General features: G+C 39.9%; 2 protein-coding genes across 15 annotated transcripts in view; one reads left to right on the forward strand and one right to left on the reverse strand.

The window, feature by feature from the left end:
• MEGF11 (multiple EGF like domains 11) overlaps nucleotides 1-7621 on the reverse strand; it is a 276513-nt gene extending 268892 nt beyond the window's left edge. For all 10 annotated transcript variants that reach the window (XM_040706671.2, XM_040706670.2, XM_040706666.2 and 7 more), the window contains exon 1: nucleotides 7108-7621. The gene's annotated coding sequence lies outside the window, so the exon portion shown is untranslated. The remainder of the gene's footprint in view (nucleotides 1-7107) is intronic.
• Nucleotides 7622-7707: 86 nt separating this feature from the next.
• DIS3L (DIS3 like exosome 3'-5' exoribonuclease) lies at nucleotides 7708-23156 on the forward strand. Of its 5 annotated transcripts, none has more exons than XM_015292234.3 (17): nucleotides 7708-7958; nucleotides 10084-10237; nucleotides 10931-11059; nucleotides 12017-12152; nucleotides 13108-13284; nucleotides 14160-14238; nucleotides 15177-15356; nucleotides 16144-16313; nucleotides 17108-17269; nucleotides 17932-18179; nucleotides 18719-18811; nucleotides 19686-20219; nucleotides 20874-21028; nucleotides 21135-21310; nucleotides 21542-21687; nucleotides 22415-22589; nucleotides 22665-23156. In XM_015292234.3, exons 2-17 carry the CDS (start codon nucleotides 10194-10196, stop codon nucleotides 22983-22985), a joined length of 2925 nt encoding a protein of 974 aa, XP_015147720.2. In that variant the 5' UTR covers nucleotides 7708-7958; nucleotides 10084-10193; the 3' UTR covers nucleotides 22986-23156. The 5 variants fall into 5 exon arrangements, with proteins under 5 accessions (XP_015147720.2, XP_003641875.4, XP_046755126.1 ...); XM_003641827.6 differs by having other exon boundaries at nucleotides 7708-7915; XM_046899170.1 differs by having other exon boundaries at nucleotides 7870-8218.
• Nucleotides 23157-23289: the final 133 nt, after the last annotated feature.

A 23289-nucleotide genomic window follows, 5' to 3' on the forward strand; every position in this document is an offset into this window, starting at 1 on the left:
GCTCAAATCCTAGCTGAGCTACTCAGTTGGCATATGTCCCCTGGAAAACCATTTGACCTTCTTTGCCTCAGTTCAAGCAGTTATAAATTTGGCTAAGCAGCAAGACTTTTCTGAAAAGCGCTAGCCTTTGACCTTAAGTTACATGAGTAAATGCATCTCAAAAACCTTGAGCTGAATGATGCTGTAAATTATTTTTCAGTTATCTACCTCTAGAACCTACGCAGTTGCTCACACAACAATCCAACAGGAAATAATGGAATGATGACACAGCTTAAACACATACCCTACTCCTATAAAAGATTGCAAAGAAGAAGGTGCCACTTAGCAGGCAGGAGCTCAGTGTAAGTAGAAAATAATCATGCTCTCACAGTTGATCCAGACCCTTTGCATCACTAGCGAAGTGTTATGTATTTCTACAACAGTAGTTATAAGAAGGATAACTGCAGTGTTTGAGGATATGAGGAAGGACACAGGAAGAAACCTCTCAGCTTTTAGCAAAGGATGATGATCTGAGTTTCTTCAACTCCTTCACACCACATCGAAACTCGGTAGTCAGTATCACAACCAATTTGTCTTTTTAATGGATTTGATAAAGGAAAAGCCACACAGCAAACATTCTCACATAGCATCACTCTAACAGAACCATTTTAGCAATTTCAAGAATGAATTTTGCATAACTGCAATATGAAGTCATAACAGAACTATCTAACATTTGTGATGAAAGCCTTAAGGACAATGACAAAGGCATCTGCTAATAAGACATTCACAAGCAGTGTATACCCAGCAGAGCTGGGCAAATACTGCAGTCCATTTCCCTTGGATATTCATTTGAATTTTTAAATGGATTTCTTTTGACTATTCACATCCCTTTTGTGCTCACTTTCCATGAATAGCAAATGAGCTTTAATAAGGTAATAATCATGAAAAACACATTTTAAGCTTGAACATTTGCCAAATGAAAACCTCAAATGGTAAGCAAGACGCATGTCATTTTATGAATTCTACACGAAATTCAAGATATTTGTTGGTTAGTTTTCATACTCTTACAATTAGGAAACAGAATAATATTACATACAGAACTAGGCAGCATAATTTAAAGTATTACTATACACCACAAGGTATACTTGAATTCTTTTCTGTCTAAGAATTAGATCTTGACAATAATTATGACAAAACTGTGCATTTTGGAATTCTATTTTTTTTTTCCTTTCTTTGAAATGAATAATATATTTTTTGAAAGTTTGGATTGTTATCTGCCCAGGCCAGATAGGCACTGTGACTTACCAAAACACTGAGTAGTTACAGCTATTAAAAACAAAACAAACAAAAATCCTTATGCTTTTGGTGAGTAAAATATAAAGCACCTTACATGCACAGCTGAACACCAAAAATGCAGTACAATGTATTTTCCTTTAGTTTCAACACATGCCTCTGAGATCTCAAGGAAAAGATTTTATATCTCATTTGTACAGCAAATTTTAACAGCAGACTTCCCCACATGTCAAATGAAAGCCTGTTTAATCTCTCACAATAGGAATCTATGAAGAAATTAATCACCCAGAAATTTCCTTGATTTTGAAAGCCAGGGCAAAAAAATAGTCACCCTTACAACTCTGTTTTCTGTTTACTATGGCATAGTAAATAAACCTCGGAGCATTATATTCTGCAGCACTGACCCCAAGCTTGAGCTAGGTACTGGAGTGAAAAATTCCAGTTTGACAGTGGGTGGACAAAGGTGACCTGCTAGGTCTTTCCATCCCTACCTGAGACCATCCTTTGACCCACACATCGTACTGAAGAGGCTGAGACAACACAGACACCACACATCATTTCAGCGTAAAGCTTCCAACCAACTCAAATGCATTTTGATGCCAAGATTGATCTGGCGAACTCCTCCTTTGATCTAACTTATCTCAGTAACTTGTAACACAACAAATATAAATATATTTTATGAAAACAGAAAGATTAGAATCCACTAAATGTTGATCATAATCTACAAATAAATGAAAGCTACTTAATCAGCTACAATTTAGCATTCAAAGTGCTAGTACAAAGGCTGTTTGCCTTTAATATTTGAAATCTTGCATCAGTGAATATGTGGAACAAACAAACTAAAGGTACAGAAAGTGAAATGAAACAACATTGCAATGCAGTGATGTAATAAATTTTTGAACTGCATCCAAAGAATAAAAGGGAGGTGGGAGGAAAATCAAACGTGTACCATAGCAAAAATGAGGAACTCTGACAAATCATTTTTATGCTTCCAGTAGCTGTAAACACCACATAGTTCCATACTCCTGCCACAACTGAAGAGATTCGCAGGACAAGTTGGCTGCTCGTGGGTTTTTTGCTGCTTGTTGTTTTTTTTATTTATTTCAGAAAAGCATCAGTTTCCAGTTTATTTTGGAGAAGAAATGTGTCTAGTTATGTTACAAGCAACTCAAATCAGTTTGTACACAGTAGCAGAAAGGTTGATTTTAGCCCATTAGACATGGTAATGGAAGCGAGTTTCATTTCAACTGCAAATCAGTTTAATAGTGTCTCCCAGTGGTGATAACCGGTATTGAAAACTTAAACGTAAGGTGGATCATAAACAGAAATCCATGGAGAAAACCTGAATCTTAGCAATTGATGCACGAGAAGAGCAAATCACAAGAGAGGAGAAGGAAAAAGAGAGAGGAGAAAGAGAGAAGAAGAAAATTAGCATGTTCTTATGCTCTTTGTAATGACATGTAAAATAATTGTAGAAGATAAATGAAATAATCCAGGTAATCATAGGCTTGTCAGTCAAAGAGAAATCCCAGGCAACATAAAATAAAGTCCAATTTATGAGATTCAACAAAAATAATTAAAGGAGGGTTATATAATTAATGCTGGTTGGCACAGGATTACAGAAAATAGACCTTGTTTAACTGTCTTGATCTCTTTCTTCAATGAGACTATGGGATTTTTGGGTAAAAGCAATATTGCCACTATAATAAGAATTCTGCCAGGAATTTCACACATTTTGAAAACCAGCAATTTGTTAGCACTGCTTTTTTGAAAGTTGCAAAGCAGCATGGGATATATTAAATTGAGCAAGAAAGTTTAACTAATAGATTTTATAATTAAATACTATTTTCAGATTTCCTACTAGAGTGATGGTGGAGATGTCTTTTGCGTAGTTTTGTTACTCACATGGCACCGCAGGCAGAGGGCAGACCACTGGCCTACCCCATTTCATGACTGAGTCCCAACAAACAATGTATTTAGATATAGACAAAGTTACATTTTAAGCTTCCAGCAACAACAACAAAAAAAAATGCAAAGCATGCTTACATAGCAAGAGCCCTGACTGGGAAATACTGACTCTTAAAACAATAACTTAAGGTAAGGATAGACGAGTAACTTAACCAGGTCCCACAGGACAGTGGGAATGCCAAGTGAATTAGTCTAATTCTAAGAGGTACAGGAGAACAAGTAGAAAGATTGTTGCATAGCATTTGATTTGGCCATGGTGCCACATCCAATTCTGGTATACAGAATACAATGGGGATTTTGAGCAACAGCAATAAATCTCAACAGAAAATAAAATAATAAAAGATTAAAGAGCTGTAAAACATGAAAAACAAAGAGTTTGACTTTCTTAACTTATCAAAGAAAAAGCAAAAGAGGTCATCAGGTGACAGCATAACACCATTCGAAGAAGAGAAACTTGACGGGGGAAAGCTTTCTGGTTTTACAAATATCTCAAAAAGAAAATCAGTAAATTCAGACTACAGGCAAAGTCACTTCTTTTTTCAACAACAAATATAATCAAACTCAGTACAGCTCCTTTAAGCAGAAAGACATTTCCAATGCTGTACATTGCTGACCAGCAAGATAATACAAGAATATGTGCTACATCCATTAAGCCGAGATTCAGTGTCAAGCAGAACCATTCTGACTGAATGCAATAACATTCCTGGGCCCTCAGCTATGACATTTATGCAATTATATTACTTCTGCTAACAAATGGAGGGAGTTTTTATATGCTTTCTAACAAATGAAGGCAAAGATTTTTTCCTCAGAAGTACATTCATATATATAAGAGCCATGGACACCAATCTTGATTTTCCATAGTCTTTCATTCAAAAAAGTATCATCAACTTCTCTTATCAGCACTGCAGCTGAGTACAAAGGAGACTAACCATTAACGAGGCAATCAGTGCTGGCACCTGGCACACAGTCGAGTGAGGACCGTATCTACAAGTACAACGATCAGCACGTTAACCTGAGACCTTTCCAGATTTGGGTACTATTTTTACATTATTTGGCTTTTCCTGAACCAGTAATCCAGGAGAAGGAATCTCTAGGAGAAAAGACAGTCATTTATTCAGCTTTGTATGAATTAGAAGATACTGAACTGCCCATTGCTTCAAAATTTCTTTAAGAATAGGAGAATCCACTTCAAAGATGCGCTGTAAGGCAATCAAACCTTTCATCCTCGACCCCAGGGATGGAGTTCTAGGATAAGACAACATATCAAAATATCCTTTCCTTAAGAAAATATGAAAGAGTTCTGCTGATTCCAGAACTGTGTGAATCCTGGATTCCAATACTCTGACCTCAATTTTGTTGGTTTACCATTTCTTTAGGCTGTCTACTCACAGTACAGTCAGAGTAGCTGACCACAGGATGATTTGCTACATATGTTTTTATACACTGTTCTGTCACCAACTTAAATGTAAATACAGACTTGGCTGATGTAGCCCAACTTGCCTGGCAGCCCAGCTCATAACACAGAAAAGCGAGGGAAGCAGTATCATATTGCGACAGGTTCTAGACAGCTGAGGAATGAGTCCTTTTGTAAGAAAACCCAGCAATTACTTTGTCAGGGCAAAAGTAAGGTATATCAAAAGGTTTATCTGTGTGACACCAACTGACAAATACTGGTAAGCAGCCAAAATGGCATTACATTACACTGTCAACAACACATCACACCTGTATTTGAATACTTGCTCTTGCCTACTGCATGCTCCATTTCCACATACAGATGAGTAATAACCTATATAATGTACCGCTTTACTTCTGTGTTCAAAATTAGTTTTTGAGGTCATATTGTTGTCAGCTATTTGTCAGATGAGTCATACTTCAATCTTGGGAAACCTGAGCCAAAATCCGCTATTTTCCACTGATCTGAAATACTGCTTTGCTGAAAACTGTGCAACTTCCATCTAAAGGTATTGCATTGAAATTCTGCACTGCATCTCCTGACGCGTTTTTCCAAGCAGAGGGAGACCTCCTCAGAGGCTCACACTTCTCAACACAGGTGAGAACAAACATGTAATTGAACTTTAAAGAGACTTCTCTCACTCATAAAACAAAAGCTTTCCTAGGACTTACAGGCGTTATCCAAAGGAGCACTGTATGAAGTAAGGTATACTCTATGAAAAGAAATATTTATACCAGTTTCTTTCAGTCGGTTCTGCCGTGTCATGTTTCTCAAACACTGGAAGGAAAATTATATGAAGAGATCTACGTCTCAAAGGCATGCAGTTGTGCTGCATTCCACCTTCATTCTTTACCACTCACTGAGATCTTCTAATTCAGATACTTAGATCACATCAGCAACTTATATTTTAAAACAATTAAGGATGTTCCTGTTATATTGCTGCACAAGCTTTTTGTCATGTATAAAGGCAATTACTAGATGAGCAAAAAGTTTGTCTCTGACCTCACTAGGACAAACCCAGTTGTTAGATGGAGTGCAAACAGTCCTACACCTTCGGTGAGTCAACCTTAGACAGACTTTGATGTTTAAGAGTTTGCTCACCAAGATGGGAAAGGCAACTGAGAATTTTAAAGGCCATCTAACTAGGATATTAGAAATAAGCATGCAGCTCCTCAGCAGTATCAGCAGCACATGAACTTACTCCAAAGGTCTTACATTTTCTCTGTAGAACAGTGAACAAATTAGAGCGAGGATCTCAATCACTTTCTATTAATTAACCTTCCATTTATTGCAGTCACAGAATGATACGATGTAGGCACACTGATCTGTTCTCTTCACTGTGCCGCAGCAGGGAGCAGCCGCTGCATTTCAAACTGAATTCTGTATATTTTCTCCCAAATGTTCTTTCCCATCCTCATCCTGTCACCACTGGTTATTCTATATTTGTTCCTACTGAACAAGAGCTCCATCATTTTGGTCTCCATTTCTCCTTTCCTCTTACATCTTGCTTACATAATACATCTAAAATCATCTAGACTACCAACCAAGACCACACTTCAGACGTCTCTCACCAAGTTTTAACACCTCCTCCTCCTCATATGCTGAGAACTTGGCTTCTACAAACCAGTTCCTTACAGATGGTACTTACATTTACTGGCACCAATTGGTTACTCAGAAATATTAGTCACTGGAGATACACATTTTACAAAATATGTGAAATGGAAGCAAGTAGAATAAACAGGAACATACAGTGACACACTGCCTTGGCTTTTTCCCAGTCCTTACGAGGAAAAAGGACAACTACTGGAGAGCTTGCACCATGTATTATGTTCAAGTGAGGTTACAATGTAGGCGTTTCTAAGAAAGTATTAATGTCTTTTATTGTTAAAATGATCGCCCAGTGTCATACTAGCAGCATTAGTCTTATTCACGGCACGCCGACTGGGGCCCACAAAACGCTGCGTTGGGTGCCACAACCTTCCCCTGCTTTTTTGTTTGATCTGGAGAAAAATCAATCTTTCACTGCCTTCACCTCCCCTCTGTACACATGAGCAGCAGCACAGGTGCCGCCGCGGCGCTGCCCCACCGCCCAGCGGGCGCCGGGAGGGGGCGGCACAACAGCGGACGCGGTGAGGAGCGGAGCCGGGGCGGCTCGCGGCGGGGCCGTGCCGGGAACGGCTGTGGAGATGGGCGCGTGCCTTTGTGCAGGGCTAGGAGCCAGGCACGGCAAGACAGCTGCTGCTTCTACGGACCTTGTTCAGCCTTCCAGTGCCTCCGGTACAAAACAAGCACATTTCTGCCCTTTGTAATTGCCTAAAAACAAACGATAGAACCCCGAATCTATCTTCGCTACGACTACCTCTCCGCCTCTTCCCACGCACTCCATTTTTAAAGAGTAGACCTTTCTTTCTCACCTTCCACGGGCACTCCAGACACTTCTCCAGCATTTTCTCCACCGCCCCTCCTAAATCTCTCCGTTTTCCACCACTGAAAGGGAACCCGTCCCCTCTCTCACTGAGCAGCACAAACCGGGGCTCTCCTTCGGCTCAGCGCAGGCACCAGCCCCTCAGAGCTTGCCCTCGGCTTCGGCCCTGCTTCTTTCAGCTCGCTCCCAACTTCTCTTCAGCTCTTTCCCCTCAGCTCGCTCCCGCGTCTCTCAGAGCCTCCCCTCCGTTGCAGCCAGCCTCGCTCCCTCAGTCCGTTCCCGCCTTCCCCTCAGAGCTGCTCTCAGCCCGTTCCCGCCTTTCCTCAGCTCGCGCCCTTCCCTCAGCGCTCCTCTCAGCTCGCGCCTGCTTTGCTCTCAGCTCGTGCTTTTCCTTCAGCTCGCGCCTGCCTCGCTCTCAGCTCGTGCTTTGCCCTCAGCTCGTGCTTTGCCCTCAGCTCGCGCCTTTCCTCCAGCACTGCCTGCAACACACCCACCCTTCACTCAGCACCGCCTGCACCGCGCTCGCGCCTTTCCCTGGCAGCGCTCGCGCCCGCCCCTCAGCTCAGGCCCTGCCCCCTGCGGTTGCACCGCCCCTCGCGCCGCGCGCAGCGGCCCGGGATCGCCGGCCTGGCCGTGCGGCGGTTCGCCGCTCGTTGCCGCCGTCCGAATGCTCCGCACGGAGAAAGTGCTGCAGCTGCGGAGCCAGCAGGGCCGCTCGGTGCGCGTGGTGCGGGAGCACTACCTCCGGCCCGACGTGCCGTGCCGCAGCGCGCTGTGCCGGGCCGGCTGTCCGCGCGGTGAGCGGGCTGAGGGGACGGGCCGGGCGACGCGGGCTGCTCGGTGAGGGAGGAGCCGGGGCGGCGTGCTCAGCGTTAGGCCAAAGTCGGGTGCGATCCTTCGGCTGAGGGGATCCTGGCGGGTGGGGAGGCCTGAGGGAAACGGGCGGGAGCAGAGTGGAGAGGGGGGGATGGGCGCTCCGGGCCGCGTCGGTGCCGAGCAGCGGCGTGAAGCGGTAACGCACGGCGATGGGAGGGTACGGGCGGCACCGAGGAGCACAGCGAAGGTACTGATTCGAGGCAGCATCGTACAGAACGTACGAGGTATTGAGGAGAAAAAAACGGAACCGAAAGGAGGTGTTGTTTGATAGAGCATTTAGCTGTAAACAGCTCGGGGGTGGTGCTGAGAGGCCGCAGTGCCGCGGGAAACGCGCGTTTCACACCTTGTTTCCTTAAAGGGCTGTCTAAAAACGTGTTAATTTCTGCGTGGTGGTGATTATAGCGTGAAATAAATCCGGTGCGTGGCTGTCCCGTGTGCTTACGGCGGGGCCCAGCCGGCACCGTGAGGCGGCTGTAATTCTGCACCAGCAGTTACCGTTCTGTCAGCGGGTGGTTCTGCTCCACAGCGGAGCAGAGGTGCTCCTGTTCTGCCTCCCAGTCCTGGCATGGGACGGCTTTGCCTTCTGGGACACCTGGGGCTGTTATGTACTGAGTGCTGTTAAGTACATCGTAGAATAGCTTAAAATAAACAGTCCCAAATTTCAGTTCTTCCTTCTGAGCTGCAGCTGACATCAGCATTGTCACTTCAGTTCTCTGTGCCTGTTGCATGTGAGGGCAGAAGGCAGCACAGCATCTTAGTGCCAGCTGGGATGTCAGGATGAGTTAATCACTGCTCCGTGTGGATCTGGGTTCCACAGAGATGTGCACTGCTTTTGGCTATAAGTTACAGACACATACCAAAACCTCACCCTTCTGCCCATGACCAACTTCTCTTCTGGGCTAGATTGTAAATTGTGCTGTAGATGAGTGCCAGAATACATCCCTTTGTAGTTTACTCCAGGTAACTCAGAGGTAAGGTGAACATTTGTTTTCATTCCTGACTGCATGCCACGCTCAGCAAACTTCCCTCCTCTGCATAATTCACACCTAGAGATACTCCTGGTGGCACGCTGTGCCTACCTAGAAGTTATTCTGCTCTAAACGTATGGGTTAGACAAGGATAGCTTAACCTGAGCAGTTTATATAATTATTGGAGTGACATTTTACTTTTAATGCTTTTCTGAATTAAGATTAGCTTTCTTACATGCAATATGCCATCATCCATTCTATACCTTTGGTGTGAGGAGTAGCCTTGGTGCTGTGCACAGGACTGCGCCTGCTGGATCCACACTTGGCCCTGTGACAGTTTCAAAGAAATACATGAAAATAACCTGACATGCCAAGATCTATGTCATTTTATTAGATACAATTTCCCTGCCCTACAGTAACTACAGAAGTACTATTTTTATAATATCGTAATGGATAAATCAGTAAATACAGCAGAGTTAATGCCTACCCATCAAATCTTTAGTAAAGAATTCATTTTTGGTGACATTTTAAGGTTTAATCAGTGGTGAGTTGGTTGTGATGTTTTGATGGCATACTCATAAGGGATGGAATTTCTTTAGAGAAAACTGTTGATAGTAGTCCAGATTTGAACCTTTTCTCTTTAAGAACGTCTTCTTTCATCTGTATTCTTTTATGTAAAGATGTAGAAGAGCCTGCTCTAAATGGATAGCATTGAATAGAGAGATCTGTAGAAGCACTACACCCATTGAATGATTCCATGAAAAGATTTTCTGTGGTCTCTCTCTCCATGTGGAAGCAGAGAGGGGAAAAAAAAAAAAGGAATGTTACATGCACTCTTCGAGTGGAGTCCTTTTCACAATTAAGTTGGGTTTTTTTCACTCCTTTGGATTGAATTCACACTACATTTTGGCATTAGTGGATAACAAAAGGGCACTGTTACAAACTGTTAAGAGTGTGACACAGAACTGTACCACAGTAGTCACCATAGCTTTGTTCATCTGAAAAATACACATGTATGCCTTTGAAAATAGACAGCTCTCATTTCCTGACACTGAAAGGTATTTGAGAAAGCAGTATTGCATCTGAAAGTTTAAATCTTTAAACTCTGCATTATATTTTAGATGGCAAATTGTTATCAGACGATGTGACTCATTATGTTGTCCCAGACTGGAAGGTCGTTCAGGACTACCTTGAGATTCTTGAGTTTCCAGAGCTGAAAGGTATTATTTTCATGCAAACGGCATGTCAAGCTGTGCAACATCAAAAAGGTCGCAGGTATTTATCCTATAACAACTTGTTTATTTTTCTACTATAGACTGACATTATACAGTATGTATTTAAGTAGTTACCCTAAATCAGAAAAATGCCATGCTTCAGTTGTTTTTAGGTCTTTGAAAAGTATTAATATAATTTTACAAAAGGGAAAGAAATGTGATCATTAGGCATCAATGCCTGTAATAGTTTCTGCTCAATAGTAGCATCATTAAACCTGTAACTTTACTAATTAATTGGATGGCTTATGACAGCAATAAAGGACACTTTGCAGCAACATGTTGTATGCCACAGCTAGCTTTTGTGCACCTTTCTGTTCCTGCTGTACTGCAGATGGAACACTCATCTATGAGGATCAGTCAATGCTAGCACATGGCACTTACCTTACCAGACATTAACCTACCTATTGCCAAAGATTCTCATCTCTGAAGTGATAATACAAGTTCTCACACACTTATGATGTTTGAGGGGGGCTTATTAGAAAACAATTGTGTTTAAGAATCAGAATTATTTGTAACACAATTAGAAAAGCTTGCTTATAGGTGATTTTTAGGTTTTATCATCAATGGCAAAATTTAATAAATGCATTTCTTTGTGTGACCATAGTTCCCCTTGAGTTTTTCAGCTGTATTTCCAGATGAAAATATACTAGATTGTCAAAAGAAAGCACAAGATGATTTTTTTTATGTTTTCCAGACAGTACAACAAGTTGCGAAACCTAATAAAGGACACTCGTCATGACTGTACAGTGTTTGCCAATGAGTTCCACCAGAATTCTTACCAGCCACGAGAGAAGGGAGAATCCATGGAGAAGTGGCAGACCAGGTTTGCTTTAACTTACATAGCACTGCCCTGAATAACATAATTATGTTGTATTTAAAGAGTTCATTTTGTTTTGCTCGGTGTAGGTCTGGAACAGTTCACAGTAATTGTGAAATTCTAGAATGTTATTTTGTGATTAAGAAAGTGTTAACATTGTTTCAATAGGAAAATAGACAAAAATGTAATAACGCTGAGAACAAACAAACACCCTTGGATTGTTTTCAAGTTAGACAGTGCAACAATCAGAAAGATCAGTGCAGTAGAATAGCAGTAAAGGATGTGTAACAACAAAGGGACTAGCACCGATGGAAAGGTGTTGCAAAGAAAAAGTGCTCACTCATCTCTGAAGATCCAGGCTCAGAGGGAAAACTCTGCAAGGGAGGAATCTACAACCAGAGATCCTTCCAAGTGGCAGTCAGCCCTTAAATGAGGTCTAAGAGAGGTGCAACCAGGATCCACCCCTTCCTGTCTCACAGCTGAATTGCCTTCACCTGTGCTCCCGGGGCTGACCGGTCCTTTCCCCAGGAGCTTGATCAGTGGGTTAGGCTGGGACCCAACATTTCCTGTACAGACAGCCATTTTAAAGTTTGCTTAGCACAATAAATGGATTGAGCATATTTCAGATCCTGATAGATGTAATGTACTGTAGGCTGTTTAACCCACAGAACTAGACTTCTAGCAGTTCTAACTAAACTTTTACAAGCTTTTGCTTGGGAGTAATATGTTAAGTTGCAGTTGGGACACATGCAGATGTGTTGAGAAAGAAGTGCTCTCTTTTTCTGTGTCTTCTCAGTGCTCATACATGGCACATAATTTCTTTTTCCGATATAAAGATTATGTAGCTATCTTAAAAGTGTGTGTGTAAAACCAAAGTCTCATTTATACAAAGTCTGCAAATGTCATGCAAGTAGCAAATGAGATATTCCAGAAATCTTATTTCAAACTTTGTTTTTTTTCTAGGAGTATTTACAATGCAGCAGTTTGGTATTATAATCATTGCTTGGGTCAGATGCCAGTTGTTATGGTAACCGAAGATGAAGATGCTATCAGGCAGTACGGAAATGAAACAGGAGGAGTGTTTGTGATTTCCTTTAAGGTAACATGCATTTGAAGGCTGCCTTTGTGATTCATCAGAATGACCAAACAAGTACTTTAAAGCACAATGTACAGTGCAAATCATTTCAGAATTTATGTGTAAAAGTACTACAATGCTGTCTTTTGGCTACGTTTATGAAAAAAAAGCAAAGATACCACGGGAATGTCATCAAAAGTAGTGAGTGAGCAAAATGGAGAAATGAGAAGAAAGCAGCAGCCCTTTCTATTGTTTTACCCTTTTTTTTTTTTTTTGTAAGAATTTGGCACTGATAGATAGCCAATAATTGGTTATCTCAACCAGCTGTCTGAATCTGTAGTGCAAACAGTCCTTAAACAGAAGTAATCTAAATGTCCGTCAGCATTGTTCAGACAGTGTACATTAACCAATATAGACAAATTTAGGATACAGCGATGTTTGACAAGGTAATTTATTCTTCATTTAGTAACCGCTTGTATTCAGCAGGACACAAGAATGGCAGGTTTATGTTTAGCTGTGATAGGATGTTGAGTAAAACCAACAAGGTTTACCTCAAAGTTATATGGAAATGATTATATGTGTGTTTTATTTCTATGAGACAATGGAAATTAGTTCTAATGTGGGATAGGGAATCATACAAGAAGTGTAAATATAATAGGTTGCCTGATTGATGACTTTGCTGTGGCACTGTACAAGCAGTGTGTAGCTCGGACAATGTATATTGCTAGTATATTGTGAATCTCTAGTCTAGGGTGCTCTCCTAACAGTCACATCTCCTTTAGTTTTATTTACCAAATGAATCAGGATGAATCTGGAACAATTGGTGGTGTTTGGAGCAGACACATAGTTACCACTTGGAAATGCAGTTTGAGTATAGCATGAGACAGCCCTTGTCCATTATATGCGTTCCAAATGAAGCATTATTAAAAGAGCGGTGACCTCTAAATCCTTTCATTTTTGTTCATATATGTGCATACAGAACTACTTGGATAACTTTTGGCCTGATTTAAAGGCTGCTCACGAACTCTTTGACTCAATACTTCAAGCTCGGCGTGAACGGGAGATTGAAAGTCAAGAAAACAATGGGAAAGAATATCCTGAGCACTTACCCATGGAAGTATTGGAGGCTGGGATCAAATCTGGGAGGTACATACAGGTAATCAGGATTACATACAGGAGGCTACATACAGAGATCATACACAGAACAGTGCAGTCCTGTGCTTCGTTCTTTTAGTTGCCTGAATTAGACTGATTAGATGGAGAAACATGGATGTAGTGGGAAGAGGGAAATAAAGTCACTCTGGGAAGGCAAGAGGAAGAGGATGGAAGGGATTTGGATTCTCGCAATGTTTCCCATACTTCATCTTGTGAACAGATGGAGAAGCAAAAAGGAAAATTTGTTACTGGGGATCTACTTTAGGTTGACTTTCGATGTTCTTGTAAGTTGAGAAACTAGGTATGATATGAAGCAACTATATCTAATTCTGAAATATAAATAATACTCTATAAGGGCAGCATTTCTTAATGAATTTCCTCACAGCCTATATCTCAGTCAGTGGAATTAATATACAATTTTATGGCTGCTCAGGGCTTTTATTTGGACTGTTAGTGGCTAAGTGTCCTTCTCTTAAAAAATGATCTAAAGAATTAGAAGTAGTAATTTGTTCTTTGCTTGACAATTTTGCGATCAAGGTGAAAATAGAATATGAAAAAATAGAGTTTTCTTTCTTTCTTAATATTTAACGTTCAGTATTTGAGCAGGCAATAAAAGTAATCTTACACTGCCTGTGCTTTGAATAAAAGGTCCTTCACCAGCTTAAAAATGAGCTTTTTAAAGAATTTGTGCTTCTTTCATAGAAGTGAGTACTTAAAGGTCTGTGTTGTACATTCTTTTTCTGTAGAGAAAACAGCTATGTCCAAAATGACCTAAACAGCAATCAAAACTACAAGTAACCACATTTTTGTTTTATTTCAAGTTGGCTACTTAGAGGTGTGACTCTTTCATTCTTTTTATTGATTTATTACTTTTAGGGTGCACTGAATGTCAATAAGCACAGAGCACAACTGGAAGCTTTTGTTCGACTTCAGGGATTTGGCAGCAAAGAAACAGGTGAAAAGACAAAGAAAGCATTTGGTGACTTCTTGACACTGCCTGCACTTTTCACATGAATCCATGTAGCCATATATATATATGTAGCTGTTCAGTTATTAAACAAGGTGAAAGCTAAGATACTGTAATGCTTGTGTTTTCTTTTCATGGGCTAAAAAGGAGGATGGAAATTAATCCAGAGACTGAGCCTTCTGAGGAAACAATATGCTATATATCCCTTATTCTAAGCACCTTCTGCCATGTTTTGGACTCTTGTCCTGCTAGCAGGTTTCTCTGTAGCTTTTCTGAAGTTGAATACTGATGCAAATCATTACCTTTGTATTTTGCTCAAACTTCATATGGTGCTAATTTGTTGAGATAAGCGTTTGCATAGGTGTTGGCAGGATTAGGGAGCTGGTCACTGTGAACATACTGGAAAAATGCCTTTTGGATCGGACCACCAGTATTGTCTTTCTGGTATGAGTTAGTAATAAATACCTTTTAAATAACAGTGCACTGTCCTTGCACAGCTGTATTGTCCCAGTTTTCACTAATAAGTACTTTCAAATGTTCCTGCAACAGACCCTACAGCCAAGTCACTATGAAGTATACAAACCCTTTTGTAAAAACTTGTTTAATCCCACCCAGAGTTCTGCAACAGTTTGAATCAACAGTTTAATTGTTCTGTGTGTTTTTAAACCTGGCTAAGAATAATGAAACCATCTTAGCCTATGCTGCTTTGTATCTAAGAGGTTACGTAGAGAATTACTTAATATCTCTTCTTCCAAGAAATGAGGGGAAGATTTTAATTTTCTTGCAATATTAATTACTTGCCAATACTGTCTTTGGGAAGAAGTCATACTGCAAATGTACTTTTCTGTAAACTGTTATTTCAGCAGAATACTGCCAAGGGAGGTGGAGCAGTTAGTAGTTCAGTTTATTTTTTATTTTCAATGTAGAGCTTCAAAGTGACATCCTTATTTATGGGGCCAAAGCTCGAAATCGTGCAATCCATGGTGATGTGGTAGCGGTGGAGTTACTCCCTTCCCATGAATGGAAAGGAAGGACTGTTGCCCTTTGTGAGAATGAGACTGAGGATAAAGCACCTGCAGACACCACTGGTGATCCCATGCCCACAGGTAAAGTAGATCAGATTATACAATGTTTTATTAAGATTACCTCACTTCCTTGGCTTGATGTGTGTCATAGTCTTCATTATACAGTCCTTTTGCTTGGATTTCTTTCACTATCACATTTATCATACCATACTAAGTTCCAAGTGCTTATGCCAAATTAAAGCATTCTAACATAGCCCTGAAATAAAGCCACTGGATTTTTTTACTATATGTGAAATTCCATTCTTTAATTTTATTTTTAGAAATAGTTCATTTATTCTAAATAAATTCCTAAAGTATTGAATTTTACACTTATTGAGTTTAAACATTTAATTTGATGAAGTTACAGTTGACTGAAAACAGGAATACTACAATGCAAAGATGTTTGCAAAGGCTGACAGTAGATGGTAATGTTGGTCTGAACTCCAGCATTGCTATAGAAGACATTTGGGGTTCACATCTCTTGAATGAGGAGACTGACTCTACTTGAGAAAGCTGCCAGCTACGATGATCTTGGCCTAGAGGATTAAATCTCAAATACTTTGCTACCCAAACACACACTGTCATTCTTCACAGCTGTACAAGAGACTAACTCATACTAGGATACAGAACAATTTACAGAGGGTGTGTTCATGTCCTGTGCTCTCACTGTTGATTATATAAAAGATAACAACATCCTTTTGATTCCTTGATTTTAAATAACAACTAATGATAAAGATTTTCAATAAGTAAGTGGAGAAGTATCCAGCTCCCATTACAGTCTAACATTCTGTACCATGGAAACTTATTTGAAAATGTTCCTTATTAAAAGGTAAAGTTGTTGGAATCATTCAAAAGAACTGGAGGGATTATGTGGTCACTTTCCCCTCTAGAGAAGAGTGCCAGTCCCAAGGCAGAAATGCTCAGAAAATCCTTGTAACACCTTGGGACTACAGAATTCCCAAAATCCGGATCAGTACCCAGCAAGCAGAAGCACTGCAGGTAATTTGAAAAAAGTATTTCTCTATTCTGTATTTGTTCAAAATTGAGTGGGTGTCATATGCTCTGATGATGTTTTCCAAGGCAAAAAGACAGTTAAAGAACTATTAGTAAAGTTAAGTTTATAAAAGCAGTTCAAGTTCAAGACAGAGAAGTGTGTTCAGTTCCTGGCAGAACTGTGTCACCTTCAGGTAATAAAGTATATTTGAGTTCTGAATTCGGTGCCATAGTCCAGGTACTCTGGGTTGTTGGGTTTTGTGTTTTCTTTTCTGACAAGCTGAGGTCATACTAATAGCCCCTATGCCTTTACTGGATCACTGACTATAACTTTGGTGAAAGTACATAGAAGGGCTTTTCAGTAAGTTGGTAATGAATTGCGATGATTGACCTGCCATTGCTGGAGAAAGAAGAGAAGAGAGATCTTTGCTTTTTCTTCATTCCTAGCTGCCTTTACTTTGTAGTGCCAAGTACTTCACAGCCAAAAGCTAACAAGTAAATTCTGATTGTGAAGAATATTTATTTAGGTCTTGGTTTTGCCTTTTTTTTTTTTTTCCCCTCAAGTTTCTCGAGGTAGAGATTCTCTGTACATTGACCCCAAATTAATCACAGTTAGTCAATAACGAAATGTTGTTCTAAGTATCTTCATGCTTCTCATTGTGGGTTTATTTTTCCATTCTATTAAGATGTTTACAGTTGTCAGTCTCTTTGGATTACACTGTTTGCCTCTGAAAAGTGTTTATATTGATTGCTTGTCAGGAGCAGATGACTGTTTTAACAGAAGAATTGTATTGTTGCAGGAGTACAGAGTTGTTGTGCGCATTGATTCTTGGGAATCAACTTCTGTATATCCAAATGGACACTTTGTGAGAGTTTTAGGAAGAATTGGAGATCTCGAAGGGGAAATAGCAGCTATTCTGGTGGAGAACAGCATTACTGTTGCTCCCTTCTCAGAAATTCAGGTTAGTCTTTATGATGAGGTACATTGTTTTCTGGTTGCCTCCAGGCTCTCGTTGCTCCAAGAGGGGGCCCTCTCGAGCTGAGTGCATTCGGTGCCAACAGATTTTTGGAAAATGAAAACTGTTTACAGAGTATTTTTCTGGAATTACATTTGGATGGCATTGGTTTTAGGGTTACTATGCATTCTCACGTCAAGAGGGATTTTAAGATAACCTGTTCATGAACAGGAGAGAATTACACATATTTAATTCTAATTTGATGTAAACTTTTAAGATATTATTGTGTTTAAATGTGTTTATATCACTGATTCTAAAGGCTGAGTCTTGTTGAAATCATTGTCTTAAATCTTTTTGTTTTCAACCAGAGCAGTGTTTTGATTGTACCTACAGTTAATTGAAGAAAAAAATAGAAGAATGTAAGAAACAGTGTACAGTGTTTGTTTGCCACAGCTACAATATCACTACAGTAGTATGAGTTGTAGCATACTTTCACATTTTGTTTCCCAGTCTGACTTGGAAAATGTAAGGAAAGAGGAATTTGCCAGGGATTAAAAAGCTTACCAACACAAAACTATTAACAGATTAGAAAAGAAAAAGGAAATTCAATCTGGCTTCTATTTTTAGGAAAGATATAACTGTATGTCCACCAATAATATTTTGTACAGATGAATGAAATGCCTGTGAGTTCTTCAAAGAATCCATGGAAAGTGAATCCAGAGGAGGAAAAAAAACGTCTCAATTTGAGAGATACACACTTAATATTCAGCATTGACCCAAAAGGTTGTGAAGATGTGGATGATGCACTGTCCGTTAGAACTCTGCCTAATGGGAATCTAGAGCTAGGTGTCCACATTGCAGATGTGACCTATTTTGTGGCAGCAAATTCTTACACCGACATTGAGGCAAGAGCAAGGTAATGTATTTGCTAAAAGTACAAAATGCACGAAGCTTGGAAGCTGGTGATGCCACTCTATAGAAACACTGAGAAGTTATATTAATTCTTTTGAAAAAGTCCCTACTTTCAATATTTTATCATGTGTTCTAATATGCTAGATACTCTCTTTTTTCTGTTACTACTACTGTTTGGTGCTCAAACTTCTGAATCACTTTATGAAATGTACTGTTCTTTGTAGGTGCAATGAAACATAAACTTAATATCTAAGAGAGATGTTTGCTATCACCATTAAATGAGCATATTTTGTACAGCCCTAGCTCTTTTGTTAATGGAAGTTGGAGATACAGAGCAAAGCAAACTTAGACTTGTGCTGGATAAATATTTAATTAATTTGACTTCAGTGCTGTATCTGTCTGTTATGTACAAACAACCTTAAGAATAACAAACCATGCGACGTGCCTTGTGTTGCTGATACTGTAGTTACACTGCAAACTGCCTGGGAGGTAAACACCAGTGAGTCAGCCTGACAAGAACAGTAAATGTGTTTTATTCTTCAGGGCCACAACTTACTATTTAGCAGATCGTCGTTACGACATGCTGCCCTCTGTCCTGAGTGCTGACATATGCTCTCTTCTCAGTGGAGTTGATCGGTAAGATTTTCCAATGTATCTGAGGAAAGAAATTTTTGGCAGTAATTCAGTTATTGCTACCAGTATCTGTTTAATACTTATATGCATGTTTTGCATTACTAAATCTTCAACTGAAAGAATAATGTATGCTTAAAAATAGCTTCCAATGCTACATTATTTAGATGAGGTGAACGCTATGTAATCCTTTAGCTTGCCAAAATGCAATTTGTTTGATTGTGACAATGCAGCTGATTTTTTGATGAAATTAACTACTGACAGAATAAATCTGATGCAAAAACAATGTTTCCTACCTGTTAGCCATGTTGAGATCTTCAGACAGCAGCAGTTATGTGAATGCTTATTCATGTGGATGACTTTCTCAGTGAGAGTTAACAGTAAATGTTAAGTATCCATCTGTCATTCCTCGTTCGGTTTTACAGGGCTGAACTCAGTACTGCTGCTAAGAACAAAGGGGATGTTTATTCTTCTGCAGCTCTGCCCCCACTCTTTGATTGTCAGTGCTGCTTTTGGCTGGCCCTACCCGCTCTGTCCCCATACAATTAACTGATTTCTCTTAAAAAAAGTTATTAATTTTGTTCCATAGTTAAACTATGCATGCTTTGTGGAGGCATGGAAATAAAAAAATGTTTCATCACCTGTTACAGAGTAACTGTGTATGCACGAGCTCTGAATTATTTGTTACTATTTGTTACTTATCTAAGTGGTAGGGAGTTATAAAAAGCTGAAATAAACTACTGCTGTGTAATAGTGCTTTAAAATAGATGTGGAAAAAAAATCAGCAGAGAATGAAAGCTGTAAATTTGCAGCAGTTGGATGTGCTTAAAATGTTAAGTCAACCAGAACTGCTTAAAGAATTGTGATTTTTATTTTTAAGGTATGCTGTAAGTGTCTTGTGGGAACTAGAAAGAGAGTCATACGAGATACTGAGAGTCTGCTACAACAAAAGCATCATTCGATCTGCATACAAGCTAGTCTACGAAGTAGCACAGGGGTTATTAGATGGGGACACGAGTGTTGTCGATGATATCCTGGAACTGAAAGATTTGGATGAAAGAACGAGAGAGAAGAAATTGTCTGAACTGGTTTGGGCAATATCAAAACTCACCGATATAGCACGACACATTAGAGCTAAGCGGGACAGCTGCGGTGCTCTGGAACTAGAAGGGGTAGAAATCCGAGTGCAACTGGATGATAAAAAAAATATTCATGATCTCATCCCCAAGCAGCCACTGGAAGTTCATGAGACTGTAGCAGAATGTATGATTCTTGCAAACCACTGGGTGGCAAAAAAGATTTCAGAAAGCTTTCCTCATCAAGCTTTGTTACGTCAACATCCTCCACCACGACAGGAATTTTTTACTGACCTTCAAGAATGTGCCAGTGCCAAAGGTTTCGCAATAGACACACGGTATCTTTTACTGCTTGTCTTAAGCACTTTAATCAGTTAAGCAATCAACTACTTGACTATGTTATTACTACAGACCATTACTGTTCTGAATATCAATAGAGACTACACTAGCAATTCTTTATTTATTTTTTTTAACCATAACCTTTATGTAAAATGACACTCTAAAGAGACGATACCTGCATTTATACTGGCTGGACAGAAAATGGCAGTAATTGAATCATTTTTAGACACATCTAAGGAGAATTTGGTCAGTCCCTGTGTAGCAGTTAAGGTCTGTAATAGCGTTGTTTGCACTGTATTACCCATAATAGTAGCGTAAAAGAGTCTTGGTTTAAATCAAGCTAATTCTGTGCAACATAATTTTAAAAGATACGGAATAACTATGAGAAGGCTGTAAGCCTCATCATACAGAGATACCATTTCTGGCCATCAGTGCATGACGTGCATCAGCAGAGCCTTTTGAAAGCCACCTTTCCAGCATTTCTGCTCTCCTGTACCGAACACACTTATAACCAGCTCAGCATCTGTTCTGTACCAGACAAAAGCAGGTCTTACTCCAGATTCTGGTTCTCCAAGATGCAGGAGTTTAACTGTAGACTATTACTATGATCAGGTTTAACATAATTTTATTCAGAATTAACACTTTTTTGACAGGTCTAACAAAGCATTGGCTGAGTCCCTGGATAAAGCAGATGATCCATTGGATCCAATTGTAAATAAACTGTTGCGATCTATGGCTACTCAAGCAATGTCAAATGCACTGTACTTCTCAACTGGCTCTTGTTCTGAGGAAGAGTTTCATCATTATGGTATCCTGTCACTTTACTTGTTATGAAATTCTCGTTATTCCTGAACTGCCGGGGGAGGCAGTTGATTGCTTTGATTGCTTATCATTGCTTCCTTTTTTATTTGTAGGACTTGCTTTAGATAAGTACACTCATTTTACTTCTCCTATTAGAAGATATGCTGATATAATTGTCCACAGGCTCTTGATGGCAGCAACTCTGAAGGAAACTAAGGATCTTAAGGATAAACTATTCAGTAACAAGGATCTTGAGGACTTGTGCAAACACATTAATAACAGGAACAGGGTAAGGTGGTCACTGCGTGTGTCTGTTTGCATGCTACCCAGGGAAGGAGGATACCACTCTCTACTGTGACTTTTGGGTACCACGACATTGCAGCACTCCTTTTAGATATGCTTTTTTTCAAGGGGTTGGGGAATAAGTAATGGAAAAAATATATAAAGATCAAAGCCATACAGGCTTCTTAGAATACTTACCTGTCCCTTTGTGTTCTCTTTTTGTGGGGGGTGCCTGCAGGCAGCCCAGCATGCTCAGAAACAGTCTACTGAACTCTTTCAATGCATGTACTTCAAAGATAAAAGCCCAGAAACAGATGAGCGCTGCATAGCAGATGGAGTTATCTACTCAATTCGAACAAATGGTGTGCTTGTTTTTGTGCCAAGGTAAGTTGATTAGAGCTTGGGCTGAGACTAAAAATCAGACAGCTGCTTCTGGAATGCTGTGAGGACACCTCTGGTCCTTGAGAAAGGATGTGTTGACTGATGACTGCATTTTAGATTTTCTGTAAGTCATAAACAGTGTGTTTCCTATGTTTTAATTCCAAAAAGGAGCTGCTATGGAGAAAGGGTAAGGCGTAAGGCTATCCTACATGGCATATTTATTTCAGAACAGTAGAAGGCTTTTTTTTTTTTTCTCAAGTGGTTGCAGGGACAGAACAACGGCTGGAGAAAAGGCAGTTCTGTTGTAAATTTTCAAATAAGACGACCATGAATTCATCAGCACTCACTTCTTTCACTACAGAATGTGGTGTATGCAGGCTGAGAACCTCTTCTGAACATTTGTGTAACACCGCCCTTCTTCCATTACCTGGGCATTCCAGGCTCCATCCACCACATAAGATAGTGGGTTACTGACTTTTATTTATGCTTTGCTGCTTTTGAAAAACTTCAGTTGCTGTCTCAAGCTGTTCTCATATACTGTGAGGTTATGTTTCTGACAGCGCACATAAACGCCAATGAAGCAGGATTATCATGCTGCAGTGTTTGCCCTTTTAATTTTGCTTTCCTATAATCCTAGCTTGGCTTCCTTTGGTTCTCAAATTAGCAAGGCAACTGAGAAGGTTTTTGAAGAATTTCTATGCTCATGCCTGCACATCTGCTTTTTTTGTAGATATGGAATCAAAGGTGCGGCTTACATGAAAAACAAGGAAGGCTTAGTGCTCTCTTGTCAAGGTGAGAGAAGCTGTGAGTGGAAGCCTGGATCACTTCAACGGTTTCAAAACAGAATTACTTCCACTACAACCACTGGAGAATCGGTCACATTAAGCCTCTTTGATCACATTACAGTGAGTACTTAATCTGAAGAAAGTAAAAGGAAATAGCATGGTCAGAAATAAAGTGATTTTTAAATTGCTTTTAAGGTGAAAATACTTGTGCAGACTTCCCGCTGCCACGCTGACACAATCAAGCTTGAAATAATCAAGAACACCCCATACCAGACTTCAGCCACAGAAGTTTCCAAGAAGAATTTTGGTGTGGTGAAATCTGACTTAGTCAGAGAAGTCACTCAGTCTGCAGAAGCACTGAGTGCCCAGGAAAAAGCAAGAAGCACAGTAACTGAGGAGCAATGTGTGGAGTATCAGGAGTACTGCCAGACAAAGGGAGCAAGCTTATACCAGCTGCTGGAGGAGATCAGGGACTTGGCTCTATTAGATGTTTCAGCTGATGCGTGCAGTTGCTGATGCTCTGCTTATAGTTACTTTGTACAATTTTTTATTTTAAAAAGTATATTTAAAAAATGAAGTCATTTTAATGAGATAAATTGTCTATTTTAAATAAGAACTCTTTGTAACTGATTATGAGCACATGCAACAGAGATTTTATACATGATAAATCTTACCTTCCCAACTAAAGCCTGTGTAGTGAATCCTTTTGGTTGTCATTCAGTGAAAAAAAGCCTTCTTACCCTTGTAATACATTACATTCTTAAACCTGAAGTAGTACTTTACCATCATTCTACTTACTACAACTCGTGGTTCTTTTCCA

The sequence above is a fragment of the Gallus gallus genome, chromosome 10 (assembly GCF_016699485.2).
Source record: "Gallus gallus isolate bGalGal1 chromosome 10, bGalGal1.mat.broiler.GRCg7b, whole genome shotgun sequence".
NCBI lineage: Eukaryota > Metazoa > Chordata > Aves > Galliformes > Phasianidae > Gallus > Gallus gallus.

Excerpts from the sequence above, each read along its gene's own strand:
- DIS3L (XM_046899170.1), top strand. The coding sequence starts at position 8,086 with ATGGGCGCTCCGGGCCGCGTCGGTGCCGAGCAGCGGCGTGAAGCGGTA. Across the intron at positions 16,314-17,107 it reads AGCAAGCAGAAGCACTGCAG|GAGTACAGAGTTGTTGTGCG; the intron begins GTAATTTGAAAA and ends GTATTGTTGCAG. Across the intron at positions 20,220-20,873 it reads GGTTTCGCAATAGACACACG|GTCTAACAAAGCATTGGCTG; the intron begins GTATCTTTTACT and ends CTTTTTTGACAG.